This window comes from Notolabrus celidotus, chromosome 17 (assembly GCF_009762535.1).
Source record: "Notolabrus celidotus isolate fNotCel1 chromosome 17, fNotCel1.pri, whole genome shotgun sequence".
Taxonomy (NCBI): Eukaryota; Metazoa; Chordata; class Actinopteri; order Labriformes; family Labridae; genus Notolabrus; species Notolabrus celidotus.
Genome location: NC_048288.1, coordinates 22,109,459 through 22,127,819, shown reverse-complemented (window position 1 = coordinate 22,127,819; position 18,361 = coordinate 22,109,459). Strand labels below are relative to the sequence as shown.

Below are 18,361 nucleotides of genomic sequence, written 5' to 3'. Positions count from 1 at the left end.
CATCAAAAGCTCAGCTTGAAGTATGTAGCTAATGTAAGAGGATCAATTAGCTTATTAAATAAACTAAACCTAGTTATGATTGAGTATCCACTATCAAAAATATGTGGATCGCCAAATCAGAATTTACCTTTACTTAATCTTTAGAGATTAACATTTAGGCTGTAAACTTTGTGGTCTCATGCCTCAAGATTCAATCCTCTCAGCAAAGCAGTTTGCAACACCTGGCCTACTCTCCTGGTAGTGGTGTGTGTTTTTCAGAAGTTTTGTTTTACTATTTTTATGCTGAACTGATCTGTAATTTCTATGAAAATGATGAATCAAATTATATAAACTAGGAAAAGCTGAAAAATGGAATGGAAGTCATTATCAGGGCCCCATAATAAAGGTCGAGGTCAGGAACCCAGACGTCTTCCTGCACCTATCAGGGAATACACGAAAGACGAGGAAGCTGCAGGATGGAACTGGAAACAAATAAAACCCAAGCACTTTCACAGTCAGTTAAGAGGATACAAAAAAATGCAGAGTTCTGTATGGTGAAGACCATGTAGCAAAAGTTTTCAAGCAGACTCTTGAACCAGGCTTTGGACTTAGTGCAAGGTCGCCATTTGAGTCTAGAACAATGTTGGTCCAGGCCACGCACCCCAAAAAAGAAGCAGAACTGCAGCTTCATGGCACTCATTCTCAGAGACTAGACAAATCAGTCAGCAGAGAACATATTTCATTTATAATTTGAAGCTACTACTCTGCATTGTGTAAATAAAGGCTTTCTACAGGTAAGTGGCAAACTTGCCTGTGCCCCATTTATCTATGCACTGGGGATCCTTGCAGTAAAAAGCCAAACTGGACAGATCTCCAGTCACTTCCTCCAATAGGAAACAGGATTTCCTCCTGTCCTCTCTTTCTACTGACTTGTATCATCTCTGCACTCGTAACCCACAGCCTCACAGACCTCCTGGGGGCTTCTATCCCACGAAAACACTTCACATCAGCAAAGTGCTGCAAACCTCATGTAATCTTTATTTATTCTGGCGCAGTAAATATAAAACTGGCACATTCCTGATCAGACGTGAGACGTGAGGCTCCTGAATCTTTCAACACCTGAGCCAGTCTTGCTGAATCTGACATCTGCTTTCTGGGTTCACTGTCCAAATACAGAAATAGCTCTAACTAAAATCCTATTTATACTCATCAATTAATCTCCACTTGGATAAACTTATTCCTTAAAATGCATCACACAGTCCTGCCTGTGCTTTTGATTTCGTAAAAATAGCTCCGAAATAAAGTGTCAGGTTGGGGCAGAGATGCTTTCATTGATGATTTTCAGGGTGTTGTGTAATAGTGATATTAAATTGCTTGCTTTTCCATTTCCTGCATTCCCCAGCCAAAAATGCTACAGAAGCTCACAGAAATTGCTGTCACTGGACCAACCTTAGTTACCCATGTGACAGGATGTCCATCAGTGGGACTTTGGGGGGAGAGCACCAAGTCTCTGTGTTACCGTTGTTCTATGTCACACACCTTAACACACAGCAGACCCTCATGACTGGAAAACTCTCATCCACTACTGAGCGCTAACTTCACATTGAGGATAATGTTACCCTGTTCAAACCTTACTGTTGTCCTCTGTCTTCTGCAAATCTTCAGCATCACTGCTGACATAGGTACGTAACCCTGTCAAATTATTTCTCTGCTCAACCTGCAAAAGCTTCTGAATGAAAAATGATTTTGAACTTGTAACCCTTGAATTGCTTTTGAAGCTCTTCTGTTCTGCTCCAGACAGTGGCTCCTTCCTGATCTACAATGAAAACCACAACAAGTGCATAAAAGTGGAGAGTGCCACCTCATTAACGGTGGCCCAGTGCAATCCTCATGCCAAAGAGCAGCAGTTCCGTTGGGCCTCTGAATCACGGATCCTCAGTTTGTCCCTCAAGCTCTGTCTTGGGGCTACAGAGATTAAAGACTGGGTGAAGGTGGTTCTCTTTGAATGCGATGAGAATAATGACCTTCAGCATTGGCAGTGCAAGAATGAGACCCTCTTTGGCCTCAAAGGCCAGGACCTACACCTAAACTGGGGTAATCGAAACGAGAGGAGCATAATGATCTACAAGGGTTCAGGGCTCTGGAGCCGCTGGAGGATATTTGGCACACGGGGTGACCTTTGTTCGAAGGGGTTTCAAGGTAAGAGCTGTGGGGACGCAACCACTTTTACTGACTGAGCCAGAAAGGTTGCAAGGTTTTCTCAGAAAGTCTTCCTTTAGAGTTTTCTGTGCAACATATTGTTGGACTGAAGATGTACTTTTTGAGTTAAAAATAGGTTTCTGAAAAAATCATTACAGCAAATTATAATGATAAGTAGTCAGTTTTTGCGTCTTATAGCTTCAATCTGGATTTTAGGGTAGTAAAATATTAGTTACCTATTTGGTTCCCCTAAATTGATGATGTTCCACAGCTACAGTCACTATGGGTAATACAGCAGTCAAAAAAGTTACCTTAAACAGCAAAATGAGGTAATAATAATAATAATTTTATTTGTAGAGCACCTTTCAAAACCAGGTTACAAAGTGCTTTACATGGGCAGCAAAATAAAACAGGTAGATCCTAAAAACACACAAGTCAAGATAAAGAAGTCAAATTTTTTTTTAAAAGACATAAAATTCCCCTGAAAGAACTCTAAAGGAATAAAATTATTTTAAAATGTATTTCTTAAGTAGGCTTAGGTAGGCTATATACGTAGGACTGAGTGCCTCAAGCCAAGCACTCACGCAAAAGGATTAACCCTCCTGTTATGTTGCGGGTCAAATCGACCCATTTTAATGTTCAAAAATCTAAAACAAATTGTTAAAAGTGTTATTTCGCATTTTTAATTGTCACAATGGATGAAAGGCTAGTGGTAGTCAGAGGTTCCTTCCATCTTAGGCAATATATATCTTCCAAACCAGCAAAATACAGCATCTAAATCTGGGCAGCATGTGACAGAAGAGGTGTCTCTGGTTAATTTATCAACATCACTACATTAAAAAAAAATATGAAAAAAGTACATCAATATGTAAAATAAAATAAACAAAAATCTATGTCATGTAAAACTATTGTATTTATATTTAGGGCTTTTCAATGTACATTAAAAAAAAGTAGCATGAATTTTAATGAAAATTAGTGAATTATCCTCATTGAACCATGATCTGTGAGAATTAAAGAACACCAATGCACTAAATATTGATTTCAATGGAGTCAATAATGAGATTTAAAAAATGTTTATTGGGATATTTTGAGGTTCTGACATTTTTGGATCATTAAAAATGCCCTGGGTCAAGTTGACCCAGGAACATTATTGCTGTCCCTGAGACATTAACATAACATGAGGGTTAAGAGTTGGGGGTCATTGTAAAACTTTTGGACTCCCAATTTTTTTTTTTGTACTGAATCCCAAGACTGTAGTCTGACTGTTTGGACCAGAGCATAAATGATGCGATTTAAAAGTAGGAGTGTCTGTAGAGGGCAATCAAACTAATCTAGCTTCACCATGCTTCAGGGAAATATGCACTATGGGAAACCCTGCCACTGATTGAGTATAACATCCACCAGTATAATGGTGTGTAGTCAAAAGTATCTGGATGGTTGGGTATCTCTGAACAAGGCCAATTTCTAATGGTGTACAGTAGTGTATAAGACATGATGAAAGTATTAAAAAGGTAGACAATAATGTGCTTTCTAATTTTGTGAACTGTGTCTCCTCAGAGATTTTCACAATAGGGGGCAATGCCTTTGGAGGAGCTTGTCAGTTTCCATTTAAGTTCTTGGAGAACTGGTATGCCGAATGCACAAAGGACGGCCGTGCAGACGGGGGGCTGTGGTGTGCAACAGAGAGAGATTATAATAAAGACAAGAAATGGGGCTTTTGTCCCACTCGAGGTAAGCGCAGGAAAAGATGAACCATTTCATTAATGAACCGTGCAGAGGTATGTCTTCAACAGCAGATCAACGCCACCCCTTCCCCGTATGAGTTGTCAACACAGCACTGTTCTGGTTTTACTCTTCTTATTAAAGTATGCCTTTCCTTTGACCCTGCTCTAAAACTGGAGCAGGAAAAGACGGAAACAGAGAACAAGATGACCCGAGATTACTCTAGTTTTGTTTGAATCTTTTGTTGTATCTCTCCAACGATTCAGCATCCTTAGGCTGGGACACTGACCCGGTCACAGGCGTTCAGTATCAGAGGAACCCTCAATCAGTGTTGACCTGGCATCAGGCCAGGAAGAGCTGCCAGCAGCAGGGAGCCGACCTCCTCAGCATTGTAGAACTACACGAACAGTCATACATTTCAGGTATGGTGTCAGCTTTGTTTCACTTCTCCACAATATAACTGTGTTCAGCTTTCATTGAGGTATACTGTGTTGGTTTAAACAGGGCTGATGAGTAATTTGGGAGCGACTCTGTGGATTGGACTCAACAGCTTGGATTTTGAGAGTGGATGGCAGTGGAGCAATGGAAACCCATTTAGATATTTAAACTGGGCTCCAGGTTTGTAAAGACAAGTTATATACTGTGACAGTAGCAGAATATTATTGTATACTTTGGTTTCACTTAAGAGGAGTGGCTGCATGATAGGAACATTAGGCTTCTTTAATGCTGTGACTTCAACATGTGACAACAGTTAGAGCTGATATCACAAATGTAACTTGTAACTTATGATGTTTTAAATAGGTCATCCCTCATCTGAGCCCGGGCTTTCCTGTGCCACCCTAAACGCTGGGAGAGACTCAAAATGGGAAAGCTTGGCCTGCTCCAAGAAACTTGGTTACATTTGTCGAAAAGGAAACTCTACAAGTCTGCCTCCACCCCCGAGTAAAATGACAACACACTTCCAAATTATCTAGTATTAGAGTAATTCTTCCCCTGCAAAAAGACATACCACCAAGTATTTATTCTACTGTTTTTGGTTTAACTTACAGACAAGAACCAGCCTAGCTTCTGCCCCAATAACTGGGTTCCATATTCGAGTAACTGTTACTACCTGGAGAGGAGGAGTAAACTGATGTGGAAGGACGCGTTGGCTGCATGTCACAAAATGGGAGGAGACCTGGCCAGCGTACACAACATAGAAGAGCAGAGCTTCATGATATCTCAGTCTGGATATTGTGAGTTCCTCCGAAGCTCTGAAGCTCACTCCTTTGATATATAATACTGTTTGGTTTTGCTGGTTGGGGAGTCCAAGCAGTGGCGGAGCCAGGGGGTGGCCAGGGGTGGCCATTTCTGAAAACTGAAACCACCCCTGTGGCCACCCTGAAATTCTAAAACATGATTGGCTATTTGCCATGTCAGAGGCATTACTTATAATGAAATCAGCTATTGTGTTGTTGTGTTTCAACAAGCTGCAGAGACAGTAGTTTCTTTGCATTTGAATATTATTTTTGTTGATTTTTTTACTTTGGATAGTCATCTTCATTTTGAGTCCATTAAGAGTTCAGCAGATTTAAATGTTGACACTCTGTTGAGTTACATTTTTAATGTCAACGTTAGAAATCTACAAAAATGTAACATTTTTAAAATTATTTTATAAAAAGAAGTTAAAGTAGAAGTGATTATTGGAGGTAACCCTCCTAGGTTTGGGGTAAGCCCCTAATGTTTTCCAAGCCTGGCCATCCCTTCAACAGTCAGTACCCCAGTTTGGCCACCCAAGTGAAAACTGTCTGGCTCCACCACTGAGTCCAAGAAGTTGCTGTTTGCAGCAAAGACATCCCAAACACAACAAACCAAGGCTTGTTTTTTCACCTTCATGTGCAGTTTAAACTAATAAGACATACTGTGTTTATCTGTGAGCTTTACAAGCACTAGTTTGTATATTTTATTGCCTTTTGAAAGGGCCAGGTGAAGTACGTCCCACTGTTTCCAGTCAATGTGCTAAAGTAAGCTAAAGGCCTGCCTGACATACTTTTATACTTATGTCCATAAATGAAGGTCATGCATTTATCGATTTCTACAAAATAAGTCATTTTCACAAAACGCCGGAGAAGCAAAACTCCCTGATAACACCTTTTGCATGTTTTTAAAACCCCCAGTGCCGACAGACGAGCTTTGGATTGGCCTCAACGACCAGAGGAACCAGATGCTGTTTGAATGGTCAGATCGCTCCCATGTTACCTTCGCCCAGTGGCAGACCGGTGAGCCATCTCATGCCACCAATCACCATGAAGACTGTGTCCTTATTAGAGGAAAGGTAACACCCATAGCTGTCCAAGTACAAACCTAGTGTGTAAAATGTTTTTGTTGAATGAAAGAAAAGTGCTGTTCTCATCTGCTATATTATGTGCCCTGTGAAGGACGGGAGGTGGGCTGACCACACGTGTGATAAGGCACATGGTTACATCTGTAAGATGAAGGCCTCAATAACACCAGGCGGGGGTCTCCACGAGTTAGCTCACCCGGGATGCAAACTTGTGAGTGATGTAATTGACTTCAAATGACGAGTGCATTTATACAACAAAGCAGACCATATCCAGATTTACAGCACACTTGTTTTTCATCTTAAGGGCTCTATACGGTATGGCTCTTATTGCTACAAAGCAGGATCTGAGACAAAAACTTTTGAGGAGGCAAAGCGGGCATGCTCAGAGACTGGCTCTTTTCTGGTGGATATAGCTGACAGGTATGTTTTTAATTTTGAAGTCTTTTTTTATTTATCATGCAGTAAACATAAAGATCAACAAATCTGTATTTCAATTATTTAAGAACTGAAGCAAAAGTTGAGTTGAGTTACGATTAACTTCTGTCTTTTGAGACGGTTCAAACCACCTTGTCTGAACCTTCATGGCAACTGCAAAAGATTTAATTTTGAAGAAGATGGTTGTAGCTTCTCAACCATCTCCATATCCAGCAATGACATAAACCCAAACCTGTAAAACCTTAAATCTTGCCCCAATACTCCTGAAAACAGCTTACGTCATTTTCATGACCAGTGTGACACAATAATTGTGTCTTTCATTGGTTCATGTCAAATTCTTAGCTACCTAAACTGATGCAATGATAGCCATCAAAAACACCTCATACAGTGTTACCTACGCAGAATGAGCTTCTCAGAAATCACAGCTTACATTTTCAGTTTCCCAACAAGCTTAATTCAACTTAAGTTATTTCTCAGGTAACACTACGACGTTCTATTGAATCCAATTAAAACCAATCCATTCGTCAGCTTACACCAGTCTTTTTCTTCATAGTCTAATTCATATAAATACTATAATCTGTCAAGGCCCTTGCTCAGCAGCAGTTCTGGAAATTTAAAGACCAAAAGGTTGAAAATTATTTTCTTAACCCTCCAGTTATGTTTGTTTCTCTGGAATAGCAATAATGTTCCTGGGTCAATTTGACCCGGGGCAAAATCAATTATCAAAAATTGTCAGACCCCCAAAAAATCCCAATAAACAGTTTTTTAAAATCTAAAGTTTATCTCCATTACTAACCATTTAATTCAAGATTTAGTCCATTGGTGTTCTTTATTTCTCACAGATCATGGTTCAATGAGGATAACTCACTCGTTTTTCATTAAAATGAATGTAAAAAAAATGTTTTAATGTACATTGGAAAGACCTAAATATAAATACAATAGTTTTACATTACATACTTTTGTTTATTTTATTGTACAACTTGATTTTTTGTTTTTATGAAGTGTTGTTGATAAATTAACAGGACACCTCTTCTGTCACATGCTGCCCAGATTTTTATGCTGCATTTAGCTGGTTTGGAAGGCATATATTGCCTAAAATAGACTTTACAAAGGGTAAATTTGACCTGCAACATAACAGGAGGGTTAATATTCAATTTAATTCAAATCAAAAGCTTTATTGGAAAGAAAGCAGCAACAATTTTGTCAAAGCATTTCATTTCAACTGCTCACTTTGTTCTTCTATATTTCAACACAGATATGAGAACGCTGTCTTGGTCAGTTTGGTGGGTATGAGACCAGAGAAGTATTTTTGGACAGGTCTCTCTAACATGGACGACATACACACTTTCAAGTGGACCACCAGAAGAAAAGTCCTTTTCACTCATTTTAATATTGACATGCCAGGTACAGAACACCTTTTTAGATGTATATTATTGCCTCCAAACCATTTTTACACCATCAGATATTGCAGGTTGTTTGAACTTTGTGTATATATAAAATATATATTCTAGTTTGTTTATGTTTCTGTAAACGGCACATCTCTGCTTAAAGCAGGAATAGTCAGTCAGTCCAATCTATGTGTCTGAATTGAAAAATTGATTTCAGTATTTGTTTTCATATCCCCCTTAAAGCTCCTGTGAGGAATTTTTAGATGGTAACAAAACAGGCTGAAATTAAAACTAATGCCTCAATATGAGCTGCAAAAACAAATGAGACTACCAGCAACAACACTACTCATTTCTACTTAGTACATTTTAATGCTTGTAACAACCCACGCTGGTAGGTGTCAGACAAAGTGAGTTTAACACAGTCTATGTTCAGAAGCACTAAGCAAATGCTAACAAGCTAAGAAACTAAACTGTAGGTATAAGCAATTGAGCAGGCTGATGTTAGCATTAAGTTTTAGGTACCACTGTGCCATTATGCAGCATGGAATAACATTCGCTGTGGGGTGTGTGTCAATTATTGTTGTACATAATATTCTATCACCTAATTAATCATTAATGTCTTAACACATTATGTATTCATTAAAGAGAGTAATTGAGTTTGTGTTGCATCTTAGAATTCAGATAATAATAATAATAATAATAATAATAATAATAATAATAATAATAATAATGATAATAAATTTTATTTATATAGCACCTTTTAAAAACATTTTTACAAAGTGCTTTACAGACTGCAAGACATAGCGAGTGAAAACACAAAAGCACATGACAGAGGTAAGGAGAGCTAAAATTAGTTAAAGGCCCTGTGAGGAGTTTTGAACTGGCTGAGAAACAGACTGAAGATGATACGGATTCCTCTTCATGACCTTCAATAGCAACCAAGACCATCAGCAGCAACACTGACACCTTCTCTGTTGTCATTTTTAATGCCTGAAACCGTCCTGAGGGGGTAGGTGTCAGACCAGATGATGGACATCTCGCTTCAGAAACAGCCTTTATCCAACTGTTTTCATGGAAAATAATCACATTGCTTGATAAAGTTGACTGTTAAAAGACAACAGGATGAGGTTTTTGTTGAAAACACTACTTTTGCATATGAAGGACAAGAGATAAGAGGTATCACTTTGTCCACAAGGGTGCGCCAGAACCGATACAAAACAAAAGTTCCTCACAGCAGCTTTAAGTAAAATACAATAATAAAAAACATGCAGAAATTAAAAAGTCAGTGATGAGTTGAGAGTAAAAGCACATTTAAAAAAGTGTGTTTTTAAAAGAGATTTAAAAGAGGACAAGGATGTGGCTTGCATGATCTCCTCCGGCAGGTCATTACAGAGTTACAGGGCCCTGACTGCAAAGACCCGGTCACCTCTGGTTTTTAACTTCACTCTAGGAAGTTCCAAGAGGGACCTGCCGGAGGATCTCAGGCAGCAGTTGGGGACATACATCCTTAGACACTCTCTTAGGTACTCAGGGGCCAGTCCTTTTATGGCTTTAAAAGTGAGTGTTAAAATCTTAAAATCAATTCTGAAACCCACAGGGAGGCTAAAATTGGTGTGATGTGCTCCCTTTTATTGGTGTGTGAGGAGTCTGGCAGCAGCATTTTGGACTAACTGGAGTTTTGAAAGGTTATGTTTGCTTAAGCAGGTGTAGAGTGAGTTAGAATAATCTAATGGGGAAGTGATGAATGCATGGACAATTTCTAGGTTATGATGTGAAAGGAAGGGCCTGATCCGAGAGATTTTGCGTAGCTGGTAAAAACAAGACTGAACTGTGGTTTTGACATGTTGGTTGAAGTTAAGGTCTTTTTCAAAAGAGATGCCAAGATTCTTGCAGTAGGGGGTGACAGGAGAATCAAGCTGAAGTGAGTAGAAAATCTGTGATAACCTATGTTCTTTGGTCTACTTGCTTGTAGGCAGACATCAAGGATGTGTCGCCATGTTAACCGGATCTTTTGGTGGATTATGGGATGTTGTCAGCTGCAGCAGCAAGGAGAAGTATATCTGTAAGAAACCAGCAGAAGGTGTCCAGGTGACAACAGTTCCACCTACCACCCCAGCCCTGAGCTGTGAGAGCGGGTGGAACCCTGTTCCCGACAGGAACGTATGCATCAAAGTAAGGAGATAAACTAAACTAATCCACAAAATCATTGTTTTGTGTTGTTAAGAACATGAAAAAGATACTCACACCATTTTCTGGTTTGTTTAAAAAGCATTACAAAAAGGTAAACAGCCTAAAGAAAACTTGGCAAGAGGCGGAGGACTTCTGCGTGGCCATTGGAGGGCATCTGATGAGCATACACAGTGAGAGGGACCTGGGTAGCACTGCGTATGTTAGCATGAATTATTTTTTTCTTAACCACAGAATTGACATTATTTTACTCAATAATTTGAACAGTAATCGGTACTCTTATTTTCCATTGTCATAAAGGATTCGTTTTTCAGACCCATCCTGGATAGGCTTTCGCCTGGGTACCAATCAAGGTTTTGTCTGGAGTGATGGCTCAGCTGTATGTAGTATTTAGTTGTCATAAAAGCTATTCTCACAGTAACTTTCAACCCTGACCTAATTGCATTTTATTTCCAAATCTTTTGAGCTAGTCCAGCCATGAGAACTGGGGCTATGGTGAACCAAACAACCACAATGACATGGAACACTGTGCAGAGGTCTACACTTACTATGGACGGTACTGGAATGATCGACACTGTGAGGGCTACAATAACTGGATATGCCAGATCAAAAAAGGTAACACTCACCTGCCTTAGAATTGGGCTGAAGTTCATAAAGAGCTACATATGTGCCCAAAGTAGCTATGTGATGTGAATCAAAGCTTTGCCCTGCATAAGACACATTTTCTCTGTGACTCTTGAACTTCCAGGTGTGATTCCTAAACCTGAGCCTGCTGTAATAGAAACAGGTAAGCACTGACCCTCATTTGTTTACCTCAAAACTTTTTTTTTTAAAGTTATATTTTGGGCCTTTTTGCCTTTATTAGATAGGACAGCTGAAGAGAGACAGTGGGGAGTAGAGAGTGGAGGGAAGACATGCAGGCAATGGTTGACCGGCCGGGAATCGAACCGGTGACCCCTGCGACAGGGACTGTAGACCACTTAAACCGCTAGGCCACCAGCGCCCCCGTACCTCAAAACTTCTATTTCAATCATTCTTTGGTATTCTTGTAGGAAGCATGACATGGTATGTCCACCTGTCCCAGATGTATTTTAGTGCTTCTTAACAGATATTGGCATCTAGGGGTGTAAAAAACAGACACACTTTGCTATTGCAGATAGTTTTTCTTTCAGCTGATATTTTAATGTTAATTCCTTCACCCAGACCAAGCAAACACAAAAGCAGTGGTCTAATGTTAGTCCTGATCCCACTGTTACTGCATACAAATTAAATATATTTACAGGTATATCTAAGTATAGTGAATTGAATCACCTCTTTTACAAAATCGTTTCACAAGATTCTTTCTCCTACACAGCCCATAGACTATTCAGAAACAAGGAAGACACAACAGCTATCCTTAAGTCAGGGCTGCCAACTCCTCTGTGAGGAAAGTAGCTATTGGCTGTCCTAAAAGTAGCTAGAAGTCGCTAAATGACGTCATCACTTAATTTGCATAATCTGAATTGTAATAGACGCTGTCAGAGAGACGTGTAACGTTGAGTGAGACACAAAAAGAGGTTACAAAAACACCCTAAATATGTTTATAACCAAACTTGGGAGCCTACAAAAATTCCAAATAATTTAAAAAAAAAAATCAACCATAACATTTTCAAGATGTCTATTGTATATAATCTACATTAACTATATAAATGGACCAAAAAGAGACAGTCGGGGGGATCAGCCAGCAGTGTCTTTGTACATGCGTGATTACGTCTGGATACAGATGAACGCCTCCTGTTCTGAATGCAGCTCGGAGGAACTCACAGCAGCATCCACTGCTCGTTGAGGAGAGTAAGAACGATACATTATTTCACGTCAGTCTCAAAAAGTTTCTATTAACACCAGAAAAAGACACTAGATTTGTTGCTAGTTGCTTTTTTGAAAAAGAGTCGCTAGAGGGGTCGGAAAAGTCGCTAAATATAGCAACAAAGTCGCTAAGTTGGCAACACTGCCTTAAGTGGAGCCAAAATGGTAGAGTTTCCCCTGGTGACTGGCTGTCATAAAGCCCGCCTCCTCCTTAACAGATTCAACATGCATCGAACTAAGAAAACTAAAGTACACATCAAGTTTTTGTCACTCTGTATATGTGCAGGTGTTCATCTTTCAGAAAAGTTTAGTTTTACTGGGTAATCTGTTACAAAATAATTGTGTAGGTATTAGTTAATGTATACACATGTCGGAAGTGGGGGGGCATGGCTTCATGAACCAAATGCTTCACTATGTTGCAGTGGGAAGAGATAGAGGCTTTTTGCCCGGTCAATGATACAGTCAGTGATACAGCCCTATTGGCTTCTAAGTAAAAATGAGGCATATAGTGTTTATATGATATAATCTTATATCAAGATTATTGGCATTGCTGCTGTGTGCATTTTAACAAGCTGATTTTGTTGTTGTCAGATCTGCTTTGGAGAGCTACCAGAACATTATAGTGGACTCTTGATACCGAGATAACATACATGTTCTCTTTGCAGTATGGAACACTACAGCAGATGGCTGGCTTATATACAATGACACACAATATTTCATCAATGAAGAGGAACAAGATATGGAAAATTCTAGAGCCTTCTGCAAAAAGAACTTCGCCGATCTTGCGGTCATCACAGGAGAGAGTGAGAGGAAGTTCCTTTGGAAAAAGGCAAGAAGTCCTGAGCATTTTCTAACCAAACCTTTCACATTTAAGTTTAAAATGACATGTATGTTTTGAGCAACTGTGTTGGCAAATAGACTAAAACACTTTTTCTTAAATATAAACCAAATTTCTCTCTCTGTTCCCACAGATAATCAAAGGCTCTTACAATCAGTACTATATTGGCATGACAGTGAATTTGGATAAGTCATTTAGGTAAATCAAACTATAATGTTTAGGGGCTAATTAGCTAAACTACATTCTTTTCATTAGCCACCATCATAATCTACTCCATTTTATAAAGAAAGAAAAAATAATGCTGATGTCATAAAGTGTTTATTTTCTTAGATTCTTGCTCTTTATGTTCTTTTGTTTCATTTCCAGCTGGGTAGACGACACACCTGTAACATACACTGCATGGGAAAAGAATGAGCCCAACTTTGCTAATAATGATGAAAACTGCGTGACCATTTACAAAAGCATGGGTAAGTCAAACACACTCTGTACAATGTCGCTTTCAATAATATCAAGGAACAAAAAAAAAGTACAACTTTTTATTTTTGCACACGCAGGACACTGGAATGATATTAACTGTGGTTTGGAGCTGCCCTCTATTTGCCAAAGAAGCAGTACTTTTATTAATGCAACAGTGGTCCCAACAACTCCTCCAAAGGGAGGATGCGCCCCAGAGTGGCTCTCTTTCCGAGGGAAGGTAATGATATTCAACTGTGTACAATGAAGAATACTGAAATTAGGGCTGGGTATCACCAGGTCCCTCGCGATAGGATACTATCATGATATTTTGCCCATGATAACGATACTATCACAATACAGCGATTCTGCGATAATCGATATATTGCAAGAAATATTATCCACGATACATCAGGGTATCTGTGTCACTGAAGAAATTCAGAATGTATTGACTGCACTGAATCCATTTCATATGAATTACAAAACATTGTCAATCGATTTCACATGAACGACAGCCAAGTAAAACAAAGTGTCTGTTGCACATATGGTGTAAGACAAAGGCCCTCAATAGGCGCCCCGGCCTATTTGTGGCCCCCTGAACAGTTATTCCTTCACGTGGTCGGGTCAGCACGTGTATACCACGACTTGTCTCCATGCTAACGATACGCAGACAGCATGTTACTGGGTCACTTAGAGTTCACTGCTTCGTTTTTGGAGCAGTTTGCAAATTGGCACTTTGCCAGCTGTAGGACCCTAGAATGCAAGAAAATGGCGTGTTTTAAGTTTGATGCTGAAAGGATTTGACGGTGCATCTTTCACGTGTTTTTCTCTGCTGTTTGCACCATTTTCTTTTTCTTCTTCTTTTTATTTCCTTTCAAAGAGTATTCTACTGCAGCACCCACTCTTATTCATGCTAAGCGGCATCATGTGGAAGGGCTGTATGTCAATTGTTTAAATATCGATATTTGGTGCCAGTGTATCGATAACGTATGGCAAGACGAAATCTTGCAATATATTGTAGTATCGATATTTTGGCACACCCCTAACTGAAATACATGCCGAAAATGTGCATTATGCAGATGTCTTTCATCACTACAAAGGTTTAAGGATCCCATTTTAAATGTACTCTTAAGATGGCCTAAAGTCTCTCCACTTGATGTTCTAAAAATGTATCTTGTTTCACGTAGTGCTACAAAGTAGTTTCGGGGAATGACAAGAAGAATTGGCAGGATGCGAGGGCGCACTGCCTTAACCAGGGGGGAAATCTGGTTTCTATCTTAAATGAGGGAGAACAAGGTGAGCTATCAGAGCAATGTGTGGCTTATATTTGTAAGCCTGTTTCATTGTGTTTATCTGTTAAGTGTGCAATGTGAATTGATGAATTGAAATGTCAACAGAAAAAGTTAAAGGCGACATGTCATGTAAAATCGACTTTTTAATGGTTCTCTACCTGAAATATGTTTCCCTGGCATGTCTAAAAAAACCCTGAAAATGAAAAAAAAATCCATTCCGCCCCTGTTCTGATTTATCCACCTTTCTGTAAATGTGTGCTGAAACGAGCCGTTTCAGTTTTCAGTGTTTTTCATACGTCACAACGACATCCGGTCTGTAACGGAAGTCAGAGCTTGGAGCTTGTTCAGCCCATAGACGCCTCTCCATCAGGATCAGATTCTGGATCAAATTCAGAGGGTTGAAGTAACGTGGGTCTGTGAGCAGCCGTGTATATTCAGCCAACATGTAAACATTAGATCAACGTGCTGGAGAGCCGAGGGCACATCCACTTCCTGAGGGGGCGTGGTCAGAGAGCTCATTCTCATTTAAAAGCACAGACAGAAAACAGCCTGTTCTGAGCAGGGCTGAAAAAGAGGGGTTTACAGGCATGCCAAAATCTGATTTATAAGTGTTTTTTTGAGCAATAAACTTTAAAGACATGTTTAGGGGACCTCTTAGACCAATACATTTTGATGAAAAGAGCATAATATGTCACCTTTAATTAAAATGCTTTTGTTTCTTCTTCTCTAGCATTCCTTACTACACTGATGCTGAAAAACAATGAAGATATATGGATCGGCATGAATGATGTAAACTGGGAGATGCACTTTGTGTGGACGGATGGGAAAGGCATATCTTACACAAACTGGGCCAAAGGGCATCCTACAAGAGTACCTGATGGACGATATGATTCAATGGATGAGGTTATTTGAACTTAAATTCTATATTCAAAGCGTCTTTGATCCATTTAAAGGCAAAGAAAAAACAATGTATTGTCAAGATTAAACCACTGGTTTTCTATTTCTGCCTTTTAGAAGTTTCTGGTTTTTATATTTGTGTTCAAAGAGTGATTTAACTGCACAATATCAAAAGTAAATAAACTGAAATAATAGATAAAGTTAAAAAGTTAGATACAAATTGTTGCAGCACAGCTTATATTTGTTACCTGGGCCTTTTAATTCTCACTTTTAAAACAAGCAGTCATCAGCTATTTATTTGTGGTTAAACAATAATAAATCCTCTAATAAGTCTACATAGATCATCGTAGAGTCATTTCAAATGTGTACTACAAAGAGGAACTGACACAAGCCTCCCCTTCTCTGGCTGTAAGGTGTTCGACTGTGTGGTAATGGTGGGCAGCACTCCAAAAATAATTGGATCCTGGAAAGTTGAGGAGTGTTACTCAAAACTTGGCTTCATCTGCAAAAGAAATGTTGGTGAGTAATATTTCAGCAAGGCTACAATCACATGAGTTACACTGATTGGATTATTCATCAAGCCTGGTGTGAATGCCAACCAGAGACACAGTCAATGACAACTGATATTTCTTGTCAACTAAGATTCTCAGATTGTAGTACCACCCACGACTGTGCAACCAAAGGCTTTCTTCAAACTTGGCAACGACTCGTATAAACTGGTGGCCCAGAAGATGAAATGGGATGAGGCGCGGAGGCAGTGCCAAGCAGACGATGCCGATCTTGCCAGTATCCTGACCCCCATAAGCCAGGCTTACATCACCTTGCAGATTTCCAAGCACAATGAGCCAGTGTGGATCGGCCTCAACAGCAACGTGGTAAAGGGCTTACCTGTTACTGTATGGCAACATTTTAAACAGGATTTCAAAAGTTTTACCGGGAACTTTGAGGTCTGAATAAACTTCCACTCATGTAACAACTCATTATTTCCACAGACAAATGGGCGGTACAAGTGGGTCGATAACTGGCTCCTGTCGTACACCAGATGGGGCATAGACGAGCCTAAAAACAACTATGCTTGTGTTTATATTGATGTGGATGGAAGATGGAAGACTGGGTCATGCACCGGTACCTACTATTCAATCTGTAAGATGTCACCAGGTCAGTAAATTGTTGTTTTTTTTTGCTCTACTGCAATATATTGTTTAGAGTACATGAACACTAAGCATGTTAATAAATGCCATGTTCTGTCTCCTTTGTAGACATAGCACCAACTGAGCCCCCACAACTACCTGGCAAGTGTCCAGAATCAAAACGGCAAACAGAATGGATACCTTTCAGAGGCCATTGTTACTCCTTCTTGAGCTATTACGATGGAAGTTGGGCCTCTGCCTCAGTTGAATGTCTGAAGAGGGGTAAATATGAAGATGATGTTCACCATGAAATAATGAACTATATGTGTATACAATCTGGAGAGTTTTTCTTATGTGGCTGTGTTTATCAGACTCTTCCCTGGTCAGTATTGAAGACCGTCAGGAGGCTACGTTCATACAGCAAAACGTCCACCTTCTACAGGATAGTGCCAAGTCCTTCTGGATCGGCCTCTACAAAACTCACGAAGGTGATTGAATTCTTAAGAACATTTTGTTTAAAATCTTTGCATCCAAACAGTCTCAGGCTTAAACAAGATCGGAAAACTTATGAAATACTTTTGTATTCCCAATATTGTCCAAAATTGAAAGACTGATCTGTGCCTTTTACTTCTTGTTATTTGATAAAGGTGAGTGGAAGTGGATAGATAACAGTGTTGTGGACTACACCAACTGGAAAAAGGGGATGCCACAGTCTGATCTATGTGTGGAAATCAACTCTGAAAGTGGACAGTGGAATACAAAAAGATGCTATAGAAGTGGATGTTACATCTGCAAAAGGGCTAAAGGTATGTTATCTTTAAGCTGTGATGTAGCTTTGGGTGATCTATTAGCTTCTTACATGGAGTATTTGTTCTTTTTTCAGATATTCTCCCAACAGAAAAGCCACCAGCTGTTGGTAAGTTGTTTTATATAAGTAAGCTTTATATACCAGTATAATTCTAAAACATTGAGTTATGTCACTGTTAATGTTTTTCTCTGTTTTTCCTCCAAAGCTCATGTCGTTAAAGAAGCTTCACACGGCTCTGCAGGCATCACCGTGGCTGTTGTACTAGTTGTAATAGCCATAGTTGGACTCGGTGCCTTCCTACTTTTCCGCAAACGGATACCCGCCCCTGTCTTGGGAGAAGGCACATTTGATAATAAATTATACTTCGCCAATCCAATCCGAGCACCTGTAGACACCAAGGGTCTGGTGGTCAACATAGAGCAAAATGAACAAGCATAGAAGACATGGAAACAGTGGAAATCACATGATTAGAGACTTTTATCTTGGTTTCCTGCTTTATTTTTGGCTAACCTTACTGGGAACTAAACCTTAACAAAAACTGACAGTGGTTTTCCATTCAGATTATAATTCACTCAAGCCCTGGCATTGAATAAAGTGAAATAGCGAACCGAAAATCTCTGTGAAAAATCATTGACAGCTTCAGTATGATCATTTAATTTCAGAAATGTGTACAAACTATTTTAATACTACCAATCATATTCTTATTTGAAACCATTGATAAAATCAAGGAAGGTTGAAATGTTGAATCAATGCTAATAACAAGATTTCCTAATGGGATTGGTTCTTTTAGCATTCTCCAAGGGTTGTTAATTAACCTTTTCAGCTTACAAAATTGTAAATAGATGTTCCATTAAAATAAATAATA

General features: G+C 39.3%; 1 protein-coding gene and 1 long non-coding RNA gene across 4 annotated transcripts in view; one reads left to right on the top strand and one right to left on the bottom strand.

The window, feature by feature from the left end:
* The first annotated feature begins 1,591 nt into the window (after positions 1–1,591).
* mrc1a (mannose receptor, C type 1a) lies at positions 1,592–18,338 on the top strand. The gene is made up of 30 exons (XM_034706205.1): positions 1,592–1,661; positions 1,777–2,178; positions 3,736–3,909; positions 4,167–4,322; positions 4,405–4,518; positions 4,702–4,842; positions 4,950–5,135; positions 6,057–6,214; positions 6,318–6,434; positions 6,528–6,643; positions 7,914–8,062; positions 10,019–10,218; positions 10,316–10,431; positions 10,534–10,612; positions 10,704–10,848; positions 10,982–11,020; positions 12,744–12,907; positions 13,050–13,114; positions 13,283–13,383; positions 13,471–13,610; positions 14,557–14,665; positions 15,392–15,564; positions 15,972–16,077; positions 16,201–16,433; positions 16,551–16,716; positions 16,818–16,970; positions 17,060–17,176; positions 17,336–17,494; positions 17,572–17,604; positions 17,702–18,338. The coding sequence occupies exons 1-30, from the start codon at positions 1,592–1,594 to the stop codon at positions 17,932–17,934; spliced, it is 4,314 nt and encodes a 1,437-aa protein (XP_034562096.1). The 3' UTR covers positions 17,935–18,338.
* LOC117828853 overlaps positions 15,794–18,361 on the bottom strand; it is a 40,010-nt gene continuing 37,442 nt past the window's right edge. For 2 of the 3 annotated variants that reach the window (XR_004634508.1, XR_004634507.1), the window contains exon 6: positions 15,794–16,060. This is a non-coding gene — a long non-coding RNA (uncharacterized LOC117828853). The other variant, XR_004634509.1, reaches the window with a different exon arrangement.

Excerpts from the sequence above, each read along its gene's own strand:
- mrc1a (XM_034706205.1), top strand. The coding sequence starts at position 1,592 with ATGTTACCCTGTTCAAACCTTACTGTTGTCCTCTGTCTTCTGCAAATC. Across the intron at positions 4,519-4,701 it reads ATATTTAAACTGGGCTCCAG|GTCATCCCTCATCTGAGCCC; the intron begins GTTTGTAAAGAC and ends TGTTTTAAATAG. Across the intron at positions 8,063-10,018 it reads TTTTAATATTGACATGCCAG|GCAGACATCAAGGATGTGTC; the intron begins GTACAGAACACC and ends ACTTGCTTGTAG.